The sequence below is a fragment of the Rhincodon typus genome, chromosome 19 (genome assembly GCF_021869965.1).
Source record: "Rhincodon typus isolate 14 chromosome 19, sRhiTyp1.1, whole genome shotgun sequence".
In the NCBI taxonomy this organism is placed as follows: domain Eukaryota; kingdom Metazoa; phylum Chordata; class Chondrichthyes; order Orectolobiformes; family Rhincodontidae; genus Rhincodon; species Rhincodon typus.
This window is the reverse complement of record NC_063350.1, coordinates 5360654-5374947: the sequence shown is the minus strand read 5'-3', so window position 1 is coordinate 5374947 and position 14294 is coordinate 5360654. Positions and strand designations below refer to the sequence as shown.

Below are 14294 nucleotides of genomic sequence, written 5' to 3'. Positions count from 1 at the left end.
ACTGAAAACTGTCTTCAAGCACAATCTCTGTGAACAATATCACTTTAATTGTCTTTGTGAATGTTACGACATTTATGTATCTATGGTGATAAAGCTGTGCACTAATCATGTTTGAACTGTTAGTAGGTCAGCAGAAAGGAACTGGAAAGCATGGGCAGAAAAGTAGGTGTCAACATGCTCATTTAGAGCCTAAGCCTGAATCAGACACAATAGTGAAATGGATGACCTCTAATTACTACAATCTCATACTTACAAGCATGATGACAATGTTAAAGAAAATGAATCATTATACTGACAAAAAAATTACTACATTTGGAAATTTTGGAACTCATGTAGAATGATAAGTGGAAAAGGGTCTGGAATTTAGCCTAAACCTAACTTCCACATACAGCAATGGGGAAAAATGGGACCGAGAGAATTGGTTTCCCAAATGTCTTACAATTTTATCTAATGGATATCTTTAAAGACATTTTCCCCTCTTGGGTTCACAGCAGCAGGCTGTCCGATTGACAGGAAACAAGGGAGGTGTATTGGAGGAGTGAGACCACAAACGGGCAGAGGTCCAATAGTGATTGGACATGAGACAGTAGGAAGAAAAGATACATTTGCAAGGAAGAGAGTTGGGGATTTGGGAAAAAAAGGGTTAAAAAAATGTTAACTCTGCTTTCTCTCCACAGATGCTGCCAGATCTGCTGAGTTCTTCCAGCAATTTCTGCTTTCATTGAGGATTTAGAAAGCCTTGTTGGCCTACAGAAATCGCTCCTGCTCTTCCTTGCCCACAAGCAGTTTTCCTGAAGCTTAGGAACTAACTGAAATCAGTTAATAAAAAAGATGTCAATACTTCCCATGAGATAATTGGTCACTATTCCCTTATTCCACCTCAGTTACAACTGAAAAGGGGTATGTTTGAGGGACCCTGGATTCCTGGTCAAGATTTATTGCATCTTAAGCTCTGAAACGGTCCCAATGCAGCCACTTTTGGAAAAAGTAATTTAAGGATTTAACTGAATTAATGGTACTGGAATATTAATACACATAGGTGCTAGACAAAAAATGTAAAACACTCAATGATAAAGTTGCACATTTTGTCACCTTAAGAACTTCATTCAACTGCAACTGAATAGTTAGTGACAGCCAGGCACACCAGGCACTGTTTTGCCAAATAATCTCAGAAGGACAATTCCAAAAACATGAATGGCTTCAACCACAAAATGGCAAAGTAAGAATGAGGAAAAAATAAAATGGTTAGGACTTATATATACATTGCAGTCAATGCACAACAGAGAAGAACAATGGATCCCTTATCCCACCATATACATTCTCACTTTCTAAAATATGGGTATTTTATAAATAATTTAAATAACAAAGGTTAAAAGGCAAATCTTAAATATATAAAATTACATAGGATATACTGCATGAAACCAAGCCATTCAGTCCAACCAGCTTATGCCAGTGTTTATATTCCACTCAAATCTCTTCCCATCATTCCTCATCTAAATCAATCATACCCTTTTAGAATCCAGTCCCGTTGGGAATTCTTGGTGCTTTTATTCTGTTTGTGGTCTTGCCTTACACTCTTCTTCACAAGGGTAAAGGAATATTCTCTGCGTATTTATTCATCAATTTTAAAGATCACTATTGGCTTTTATTTAAAACAGAAATGGAAACCACTCACTGCGTAGCAACAGCAAACTAAACACCTTTAAGAGCACAAATTTAGCTGACAGCAATAAAATTCCAGCATCTACACAAACCGCGAACTGGTACGGATTTGCCCACCAGTGTATAAAGTTCAGGGACTCACTCCACATCGGGGAGCTGATTGGAAAATTCATGGAACTCCTCTGGCAATGTTATGGCATTGTAGGTAGCTTCAAGGTTTTCTTCAGCAAGATCCACAATATCTGTAACATCAAACAATGATTCAGAGTACAGTATATGAGTTAATTTGAGTTATTTCTAGTTTGCTTTCCTAAATTTTCAAACAACAATGCTTTTCTTTTTCATTAGTTTCTGCAATTATTTGATTTCAGCCCAAAAGCAATTCCTGAATTGTTGCTAACAGTAAATTAAAATTCCACATTTGTCAATCATCCTACTGTTATCAATCGATCGTACTGGGAGTCAGGCAACTGATCATCATTCACGCATAAAACTTGGTAGAGCATTTAACCATGGGATAACAATACCTAAGCTCATGTTTGTCCTCCCTTAAGCTTTGTACACTTCGGAGATTCTAACAGAGGTAAATACTAGTGATTAGGAATAGGAACCTGGCTGATTTTCTTCCTCTCAGACAAGAAGAGTTGAAGTGAATTTTAATGCCTATGATTCTGCTTCAGATAATGTAGTTCATTCAGCACAGATCAGAGATCTAATCAAATATCTTTCTCAATTGAATGACTTGGCTAATCAGTCCCTGTTACACAAGGCAAAGAACATAAGAACATAAGAACTAGGAGCAGGAGGAGGCCGTCTGGCCCTTCGAGCCTGCTCCGCCATTCAATAAGATCATGGCTGATCCTTTCGTGGACTCAGATCCACTTACCCGTGTTCTCACCGTATCCCTTAATTCCTTTATTGTTCAAAAAAAAATCTACCCTTTTTTAAAAAACATTTACTGAAGTAGCATCAACTACTTCAATGGGCAAGGAATTCCATAGATTAACAACCTTCTGGGTGAAGAAATTCCTTCTCAGTTCAGTCCTAAAAGCTTAAAATAACATTTTTAGCAAATTATAAGTGGTACATTTCAAGGATCTGGTTTACTGTTCAAAACTATGACAATTTCCTAAAGCAGAAAAATTATAACATCTTTCTTTTAATAATGAAAAGAAGATTAGTCCCATTTTGTTATCTGCAGTATCATCATGGGGACCTTATAATCACACACAGAAATATTTAGAAAGACTTAGAAAATATTTCAATCTGTTTTGTATTCTCTTCAGTCTTAATGACATTTTCTACTTAAGTTTTTCTACCATTTTCTCATCTATTTGTTCAGTGTGGGGGTGAGCATGTTAAGAGATAACTCACTTGATACTCCATTGCCAAGAAAACCCACTATATCACCTGCCAATCAGTTCATTAAGAGTTAACTGGCAACTTTCAGTGAGTTTCTCAGCGAAATAGTGACTGAGACACTAGCATGGCAAGTCAGCAGAAGCTGCTGGCCAGTTCCATTTCGTAGCTCACATAAAGTGTTCACTGACCTACACTGGCTCCCAGTCAAGTAATACCTGGACTTTAAAATCTCATCTTTGATATCAAATCCCTCCATGACCTTGCCTCTCTCCATCTCTGTAATCTACTCCAGCCGAACAAACCTCCAAAGTGTCCATGTTCCTCTAATTCTGGCCTCTTTCAAATTCTGGCATTCCCAGTTTTATTTGACCATTGATGTCAACAGCAATAGGAAATTTCTATAAAGGACAGAAGGGTAGAACATGCAGCTAGATACAACATGGATTTAAAGAGGAGCATTTTTAGACCAATTTAATGTTTTTTAATAAACTGAAAATGTTGACGTGGAATTGTTATTTCTTTAGAATTGAGGAAAGTCATTGATGAAGAGCATGGATTTCTAAAAATCTAGTCTGCTTACTCCTGTGTTGTAAAATGGAATGCTGCCAATCCTATTACCAGGTCATCTGCATGGTCAGGCCAGACGATCCATGGAAACCCAGAATTGCTGACAAAGTACATGAATAGCAGCATGTTGCTATGACAATGCAGAAGATGCCCCTAAAGAGAAAAAATTTTCTTCAGTTTCTCTAGTGGAGAAAGGGTCATAGTGAGGGGCTGTAAGTTTGATTGAATTACAAAAGGTTGTCAAAGGATGCAAGGTTCTGAATACAATTTTTAAGGGATTTAGTGGATTTAAATGTATTGAATGGGAATTCTTGAATGAGAAATTTTTCTGTAATATAGTGAGTGTCTATAACAGTTAGAACTTTTCTTTTATTTAATCTCCACATGGCTCTTGAAACTGCCCATTGTGTTTACTTGGTGAATTGGCATTGAAAGTGGAAGAGCAAAAGGTCATGAGGGCATGGGGCACAGTAGCAAGATGGGCCTAAGAAGGTGGGTGTGGAATGGGCTGACATATATGGGCATTTGGAGTGGGCAAAGGTGAATCTAGAGGTCTTAATATTTAACAAGCAACTGCAACCAAGTCCCAGACAACAGTGATGACTTTTCAGTAAGGCTGCCTTAACATTCAGATGCTTTAGTGTGGATGATACAATACAAGGGAGAAAAGCAAGCCCCTAAAGCTCTGATGTCCCTTACATCAATACTTAACCTATTATTTATTTAATTTAATGAACATCTAAATGCAAAAATAATCTTTCACATATCAAAAACAATCCTTTATTTATCAAAATATGCTTAGAGCTCAAGTGAGTGTAAGTACCAGGACGAAAGGCTATCTTGATTTTTGTGAATGCCTCATTGCAGTCAGCTAAGAGGTACTTTGCCTTCCGATGGTAAATCCTCACTACTCCTAAAAGCAGGTGTCCTGAAGTTCTCAGCGCTATTTTAACCTAAAGAGGGCACATAAACATTACTGAATTTATTTTTCTGTACAGTAGTAAGCTAACTTATCATATGTCTAACCTTATGTTTGTACTTCATATATTTCTCTGCATATCCTTCATTAAAAATGCACAATATTCCATCTATTTTGATACCCACTGGTGTCCTCAAAGTGACAACACAACTTTTAAGTCCCTTTTGATATTTTAATTGGTTTTAGTTTATTTTAATTGGGCTGCAGCAGGTGATAAGAGAACCATTAAGAAGGAAAAACACACTTAACTTCAACCTAACCAAGTCGGTCTGCCAAAAATGCATCTATCCATGAAAGTATCACTAAGACTGACCACTGCACAGTCCTTGTGGCACCTTCGTAATGATACTGTCTTACATCAAGTTGTGTGGCACTATCACCATGTTAAATGGGACAGACTTCGAACAGATTGAGCAACTCAAGACAGGGCATCCACAAGACACTGTGGATAGGTCTGAGCTACAGGGAGAGCTGAATAGAATGGGGCTATTTTCCCTGGAGCATTGGAGGCTGGGGGGTGACTTTACAGGGGTTTATAAAATTATGAGGGGTATGGATAGGGTGAACACCGAAGGTCTTTTCCCCGGGGTGGGGAAGTCCAAAACTAGAAGGCATAAGTTTAAGGTGAGAGGGGTAAGATTTAAAAGGGACCTAAGGGGCAACTTTTTCACACAAGTGGTGTGCTTAAGGAATGAGCTGCCAGATGAAATGGAGGAGGCTGGTACAATTACAACATTTAAAAGGTATCTAGATGGGTATATGAAAAAGAAGGGTTTAGAGGGATACAGGCCAAATGCTGGCAAATGGGCCTAGATTAATTTAAAATATCTGGTTGGCATGGATGACTTGGACCGAAGGGTCTGTTTCCATAAAAACCGAAAGTACTGCAGATGCTGTAAATCAGAAACAAAAACAGAAGTTGTTGGAAAAGCTCAGCAGGTCTGATAGCATCTGTGAAGAGAAATCAGAGTTAATATTTTGGGTCAGGTGACCCTTCCTCAGAACTGTTTCCATGCTGTACAGCACTACTGTCACCCAATTTGGGTTCCGTCAGGGCTTTTCAGTTCCTAGCCTAATTACTGCATTAGTATAAACATGGACAAAAGAGCTAAATTCCAGGGTGAGGTGAGAGTGACTGCCCTTAACATCAAAGTTGCATTTGATCAAGTGTGGCATCAAGATGCCCTAGTAAAACGGGAGTCAACTGAGAATCTGTTTCCATGCTGTACAGCTCTATGACTAACAGCAGCATGAGAATCATACTCCAACACAATCTGCAACATCATGGCACGGCATATACCCCACTCTAATACTGCCATCGAGCCAGGGGATCAACTCTGGTTCAATAGAGAGTCCAGGCACACCTAAACATGAAGTGTCACCTTTGTGAAGTTACATACAGAGCTTCCTGCATGCTAAACAGCATATGCAGCAAATGATAGGCGGAGTTAAGCGATCCCGCAACAAGAGAACAGATCTAAGCTCTGCAGTCACCACATCCAGTTGTGGATCGTGGTGGACTACTAAACAACTCACTGGAGGAGGCTCCACATATATCTACATCCTTAACTAAGGAGGAGGAGAGCACATGAGAGCAAGAGATAGGACAAAAGTATTCACAACAATCTACAGCCAGAGATGCTGAGTGAATGATCCATCTTGACCTCCTTCAGATGTCCCCAGTATTACATATACCATCTTCAGCCAATTTGATTCACTCCACGCGTTAGAAACAAACAGTTGGAGGCACTGGACACTGCAAAGGCAATGGGCCCTGACAACATTCCAGCAACAGTACTGAAGAATCGTGGACCAGACTTGCTGTGCCCCTAGCCAAGCTGTTCCAATACAGCTGCAACACTGGCATCGACCCAACATGGAAAATAGCTCAGGTATGTCCTGTATACAAAAAAGCAGGACAAATCCAACCTGGCCAACTGCCACCCCATCAATCTACTCTCAATCATCTGTAAAATGATAGAAGGTGTCATCAACAGTGTTATCAAGTAGCACCTGCTCAGAAATAACCTGCTTACCGACGCCCAGTTTGGGTTTTGTCAGGGCTTCTCAGTTCCTAACCTAATTACTGCATTAGTATAAACACGGACAAAATTCCAGGGGTGAGGTGAAAGTGACTGCTTTTGGCATCAAAGTTGCATTTGACCAAGTGTGGCATCATGGAGCCCTCGCAAAACTGGAGTCAATTGGGAAAAGTGGGAAAAATTCCACTGGTTGGAATCATGGCTGGCATACAGGAAGATGATTATAGTTATTGGAGTTCAATCATCTCAGCTCCAGCACATCACTGCAGGAGTCCCTCATGGTAGTTCCTAGTTGCTTCATCAATGACATTCTCTTCAATCTTAAGGTCAAAAGGAGTCTGCTGATGACTGCACAATATTCAACAGAATTTGTGATTCCTCAGATACTGACGTAGACAATTTCCAGGCTTGGGCTGAAAAGTAGCAAGTAACATTCACACCACACAAATGCCAAGCAATCTCCATCTCCAATAAGAGAGATCACTGCCTCTTGACATTCAATGGCATTGCTATCTCTGAATCATCCACTATCAACGTCCTGGGGATTACTACAGACCAGAAATTGAATTAGACTAGTCATATAAATACAGTGACTACAAGAACAGATCAGAGGCTAGCAATACTGCAGTGAGTAACTCACCTCCTGACTCTCTTTATGGTCCAACAATTCACCCGATAAAAACAAAGTGCTGGAAAAACTCAGCCGGTCTGGCATCATCTTTAGAGGGTGGAATTTTCCAAGCCCTGAATGACGTGGTCAATAGCAGGTCAGCTTGGAAAATGTGATGAGATTAGAAAAATAATATTCTCAAAGTTGAGAACATGAGGCAAGAATCTACGGCCTGTTTGCATGCATTTATATCCACTAGAACCTAATCTCACTTATATGCACTTTTTTATTCTCCTGAAGGATGGAGAGAAACTAGGCAGCGACAATTCCCAACATGAAAATCAGAACAAGTACCTGGCAGCTCCAGTTCATCACTTGCTCCTCAGTGGCTACATGTTGGCCGGCAGTCCCCAATACCTCAGAATACGCTCCATGGGCAACAAATGGAGATCTGCATCTCCATTTCAAAGTTTGACAACAGACACATGCCAGATTCTCCATATCATCACAGCATGCCTCCAACTCACTTAAAATATAGTTATCCACTTCAATGCTACAGGCTGTAGTACATAAAATAATGCTGCCGCCAGGCTGCTTTGAGCACAGGAACAGGCACCTATTTCATGCATCAGACCAGCGTTCCGCTTGCTTTTTTTAAGCACTTACTCACATAGTGCCTACTGGGGGGCCTGATCACAGAATGCCAAGGCAGGTTATCAGGGTTCTATTTGGTGGAAGGAAGTTAGGGGAGTGAGGTGATTGAAGGCAGTATGCTGGGATGCCAGAGGGTACAATAAGTATAACAGAGGCAAGTCAACATTTAAGAGTTAGTGAGTGTGAGAGAGAGAGAGAGAAGGAGGGAGGGAGAGTGTGAATGAATGACCTAAATGACTTGGCTGAGCCTATGACTCACTTTGCGAAACATAATCTACTTTAGCGTCCATCCTCATTCAAATTATAAATGCACAATGAAAATTAAAAATAGCTGAGACCACAAGCAGAGTAGATGGACTAAGCTTATGTTTCTTTCTGAGCAATCTGGTTCGATTTGTCAGCGGTGTGAGGCAATTCAAGAGGCAAATGCATAATCAAGCACTTACATACTACATGCAACTTGCAATAGATCACACTGCTTCATCTTCTTTTCCCTTGACAAAGTCAGTGCTGCATTCTGGGCTGTAGGCTTTGCTAACATAGCTGACTTTCCCCAGGTGCAGAACACTATTGCCTATATACTCGTTGCACTAACACTACCATATCATAATGAGGTAGTCTTCCTCAATAGAACAGGGTTCCATTCCAACAGTATACAAATCCTGATGATTTACCGGCCCGGCAGGGTGGGCTTGGTGAAATGGCGTGGTGGTCTTTTGGCAGCACATGGCGGTCTTTCAGCCCAGTGTGGACTTCCAGCCTTGAGGTGATTCCAAAGCGGTCTCCCAACGTCGAGATGAGCCAGGCGCAGTCTAGAGTCGAGGCCTGGTGTGGACTGGAGGCTATGTGCCAGTGTGGACTGAGTTGGAAGGACTGTTGTTCCAAACTTTTTTAATTTCTCTATTTTCTAATTTATTGCTACAATCTGCAATTTTGGACTTATTATTTCTTTATTTTTCTAACTTTTTTCCCCTTAAGAACAGTTACTAGGTACCTTGTACCTAATCTGGCACTGTAAGTGGCGACTTGTAAACTTTTCACTGTAGTCATTTGAGTACGTGACAATAAAGCTAATTCAAATTCATCTGATGACTGGTACCACATTTCGCAAGTCTGCGCCAAGTATCCTGGAAATTGCCATAATGCCTACATCTTTGAAGTTTCTCACATTCCTGCTCCGTTTCACGGGCTGGATGCCTTTCAAGGGTGGTCCCTGGGAGCCGGGGATTGTTCCCTGCAACCATAACTGAGGTTGAGACTAAATACAGTGCAGTCCCGTTGACTTACCTGCTCCTCGGATGCTGTGTGACCTGCTGTGCTTTTCCAGCCTCACACCTATAGACTCTGGCTTTCAGCATCTGCAGTCCTTATTGTCTCCAAGCCCATTCTTCCACCTGGGCTGTACTGGAGCAGACAATAGGCTTCCTGAAGATAAGATTCTGATGTTCATATCAATATGAGGGCAGTCTTGCAATACAGTCGAGACAAAATGTACTGCATAATCATTACCTGCAGTGTCCTGTACAACTACAGCAGGCAAAGAGGGGATGTGATGGACTCTAAAGAGCTGGGAGAGCAGCAAGTCTTCCAGATTGGAAGGTGAGGTCATTGGCCAGGAGGAATACCACCTTCAGCGTGACAGAGTGGTACAGTCTCAGGCACAACAAACCAGACAAGACTTAATTGACACCCAGTTTCAAAAGATGAGAGCTAGTGAGGCAATCATTGATTTTTGTTGCTTATAAGACAAGAAACCCTGTTTGTTCCCAGAAGCAACGAGCAACATCTTTTTTGCTTCCCTTGTTGTTCAATAAAAAATTACACTTTCAACTGTTTGAAGGCTTTCCAACATGTGATGCTGTCACAGCGAACAATGCAAGATTGTATGCTATGCTGCATGTTACAGTAGCACTCCCTTAGCCAGGGCATGAAACTAAGAATGGACAGACTGTGCAACTTGATTCTTGTAGCTGCAATTTCAATGGCAGTCAAACAGGTAATGTTATAAACAGGTTACACGCTTTTGATAGTGCGATCCTATTAGATGTAGCCTACGCTACCTATGTGCACTCAGAAACTTTCCTTTATCAGTTCCCTCCTACTATGTGAACTATGAAGGGCCATTTATGGCTGGCAACAACTGACCTAATGCACAGTTGAGTTTTAAATATGGCACCAGCAGCGTGGACCTCAGAAGGTCCCAGCTATAATGAGTACTTCTACCACTGGTGAGCGCCTGACTGCACAGGTGCAGTACCTTAGAGGTGTGGTGCATACATAATGAGGTGTGTCGCAGAGAACTGAAAGAGATAACTCATTACATCATTCAGAAAGGAACCTTCTACGAAATTCTTCGTTATTGACACGTAGCCAGTGTTTGGTAAATTACAGCCTAGGATTGAGTCCAGTATGATCTTTTGGTACAAAGTAGAGTGAAACAGAGAAAATGTTTTTTAGATGCTGTGCACAAAGGCAGATCTTGGATTTTAACAAACCAATTTAGTTGTAATCTGTTACAATTCAAAAGATTCATTTCAGAACAAGCAAACACCTTTCGTTTTTACCAATGTACATTACCAGATTACCAAATATGATCACAGACTTTACTTAGTTATGACACAGACCACAAACATTCATTCAAATAAACATTCAGCAAATATGTGATGTGCATTCCATTGGATGTTTGATGATTTGTAGCGCAGCTAAATGTTAAAAAACCATCCAGCGTTCATGTGTAATTTAAACCTATATGGGCGTCAGGGAAATATGCATCATATTTAGCCATTGAGCAATATTTAATCCACACATTTGTTTTAAAAACAATTTAACTCCTTGTAATGTCTCAGGCAGGAATCCAGCTTCTCTTGTGGATCGTTGTCACCTCTGGTGGGAGAAATTACGCAGAGGTTGTCGACTACCAATGACTCTACAGCCTTGACTGACAGTGAATCCGGGATGATGAGCTGGGCCACAACACAGCAGTCAGAGATGGAAGATATTGATTATACTGAAATGTACAAGAAACAGTTTTCTCTTACCAGTGACCTGAGTCACTGCATTTTTTTTAGAATGTGACAGCAAGTTGACAAAAACATTATTAAACAGGGAAATCAACACACAAGACTGAATAATATAAATATTTGAAGTGTGAATATTTACAGATATTTATAATTGATATTACCTTTAGTAGCAGGTTAATCTGTAAACATTCTGCTTAGCTTTGAACAGAAAGTAAAACAGACTCTAATTAATAAAGAAAGCCAAAGTCAATGAGGAAGAAATATTGCCTCCAACCGCTAACTAAACAGTGCATAAACTTTCAGTAGCCATTTTGAAATGCCACAGGTTGTCAACTGAGTACTATAGATCACATGACATGAACTAATTTTTGAACCATTGATTTATAACTTATCTGAAACTAAGTTCCATGTATAAAACAATTTATACTAACAACTGTGATATATAATATTTCAGCACAAGCTCATTTAACACACATTCAATTACTTTACCTTGGGTGAAATAATGTTTTCCACAGTAGTCTCCAGGTTGCATTCAAACACATGGGCTTTTGTGAGCTTTTTGTCCCAATGGGCAGCTAGCCAAATCTTTGCCAGTGGCCCACGTTTGCTCAGAAATAAGGTAGCATAAAACATCGCTGCAGCTGCTACAACTACCTCAATTTGGAGAAAATGCTGGTGAGGGAAATAAAAACAGTGAACCTGTTGGATAATGTATTATATTAAGAACAAAACAGTTATATGTAAGAATCTTAAGTGCATGGCTACATCACTAGAATGTCCTATCTTTCTCATTTCCTGGTTATTACTGACATACACATTATAAAAGGTATTAGGGCTTGACTTTAAGCTGATCCGCAACATACTAGCCATTCTACTTAATTATTTTCAGCAATATTTGGAATTCTCTAATTGGTCATTCCACCTGAAGCTACACAACATCTTGACTTAGAATTACATTACTGGTTCTTCAATGTCACTGAACTGGAATACAGGAACTTCCTTCCTAAAGCAATGTGGGTGTGCCTGCCACACCATTCACTATCATCTTCTCAAAAGGTAATTAGGATTGGGAAATGAATGCTGAGCCTACCAGTGACACTCACATCCCATCAAAGAATCAAAAGATGATGTGGGACTTGGAATCTGATCAGTTCAGTCAGTACTGTTGTTGGTGGTTCAGTATAAATATTTACAACATATGAAATTGTTTTTATTCTGGCAGTCACAACCATCAGTGCGCATTGTTCACAAGCTACTTCTCTGTTTCATAAATATTACTACCTCAACAGTTATTTATATTTGCAACTTTAATTTGGATTGCAAACAAATGGAATGATTGCCAAAGTATAAACACTGGAGGACACAAATACAGTTTTAACAGTTTGAATATTTTGTGAATCTAAATATTATTCCTATGTGGGAGAAGAGATATAAATAACTGTTCATTTCCAACAGATTATATTCTCAAACGTCATACCACACTTTTAGAAAGCCCAAGATTTTCTCTACAATAGTAAATCATATTTTTGTCAGCGTTTTAGGAAAAGAAACTTAACCATGGCTGTGTTTTTTTTATTTTGTATCCAAAAATAATGTACAAAATGGAATTGGATAAATATTTAAATCAAAGCAACACAGTGCAGATGCTGGCAATATTAAATAAAAACAGAAAGCGCTGGAGAAGCTCAGCAGGGCTAGCAGCATTTGTGGAGAGAGGAGAAAATTAGAGTCACATCAAACTCAAAACATTGATTTTGTTTTTCTCTCTCCATAGATGCTTCCAGGCTACTGAATATCTCCAAACATTGTTTTTATTGAATAAACATTTGATTGCTTGAAAATGTGCAGGGCTCTGGGTGACAAAACACAGTATATTAATGCATTTCACTTTCAAAGAGCAAAAGAAACAATGAGGCGAATGTCATCCTATGCACTAATATTTTATTTCAAACACACAAATTTACACTTAGAATCAGGATTAGTTATAAATATTAGAAGGTTTAATGACCTAAACAATGCAACTTATGCAAGGGAATTGTAAAAGTCAGTTCCATGAGCTAAATGGTATTTATTCATTCAATATAATAAACCGAAAATATGCAAAAATTACAAAATAAAAACATGCATTTGACCAAACTATTTCATGCTGGTGCTTGTCCTTAAAATAAGTAGTAGACTGAATTCGCTGTTTTTACAATGTTTACAAATTTCTTTAGACTTCATACCTTTGACTACTGCTCTAAACTTCTCAAATGTTGCCATGTTCTCTTCTTCAATCACAGCTGGCAACCTCTATGTAAAAATGTTTCTCCAGTTCTTTGTCTTAAATTTTTCACATTCAATCTTATGACAATGCCCCTTCTTTTGAAATCCCTCAAGCACTGAAAAATTTTGTTTTTTGCACAATTCCATTGTTTTCTAATTTTAAACATTTCTATCAAATCACACCATTTACTCTATTGAGAATGAGCTTAATTTTTCAGGTCTTTCTTTATGCTTGTTTGAATTAGCCAAAATGTCATACAGATTCACAACTACATCTTAACTACTACAACTTTTGCAATAAAATTCAGAATTCCACGACATTATTGATGGTCTTTCAGATTTGTGGTGTGACATTTAATGTCTGAGGAACATAATGATATCTTCTATCATTCTACATAACCCATTTCCTTCTCTGTTATTAAAATTTCCAACTTTCCTCAAATTCAAAGAATTATTACCTTTCTAATGTAGCTAAATGTACCAAATTAAAATTACTGAAATTGCATTTCATTTGCCATTTTCCTCATTTCTGCATGTTATTGTATATCTTGCAGCTTCTTTATACCAAAGAATGATTTACTATGCCTATTTTGTTATTGCCAGCAAATGTGCGCACTACTCCTTCCAGTCCTATATCCAGAAGTTACAAAATGGGTCCTTTGAGATTGCTGCATACTTCCAAACTACACATGTACTGTGCTTAAAGCTTTGTTTCTTTCTTTCTGATCAGTTCTGAATTCAATTTCGTGACACTCCCCAATGTATGTATCCTTATTTGCTTCCAATAGTTTTGTGGTCCCTTGTTAAATGTTTTCTAAAATGTACATAATTACAGGCATGATTTATCTAAAAAAAAAACTATCAGGGCTGCATTTTACTTTGGATCAGAGATAGTAGGAACTGCAGATGCTGGAGAATCCGAGACAACAAGGTGCAGGGCTGGATGAACACAGCAGGCCAAGCAGCATCATAGGAGCAGAAAGGCTGACGTTTCGGGCCGAGACCCTTCATCAGAAAAGGGGGAGGGGAAGGGGGCTCTGAAATAAATAGGGAGAGAGTGGGAGGCGGATAGAAGAGGGATAGAGGAGAGGATAGGTGGAGAGGAAACAAACAGGTCGAAGAGGCGGGGATGG

General features: G+C 39.2%; 1 protein-coding gene across 1 annotated transcript in view; it reads right to left on the bottom strand.

Moving 5' to 3' along the window:
• The window catches only part of LOC109916220 (double-strand-break repair protein rad21 homolog), an 83870-nt gene that overhangs the window by 62107 nt on the left and 7469 nt on the right, over nt 1-14294 (bottom strand). Inside the window, exons 2-4 of the mRNA XM_048608520.1 lie at nt 11386-11568; nt 4415-4544; nt 1805-1904 (exon numbers count right to left, since the gene is read on the bottom strand). Of these exons, the coding sequence (XP_048464477.1) occupies nt 1805-1904; nt 4415-4544; nt 11386-11529 (374 nt within the window). The 5' untranslated portion in view covers nt 11530-11568. The remainder of the gene's footprint in view (nt 1-1804; nt 1905-4414; nt 4545-11385; nt 11569-14294) is intronic.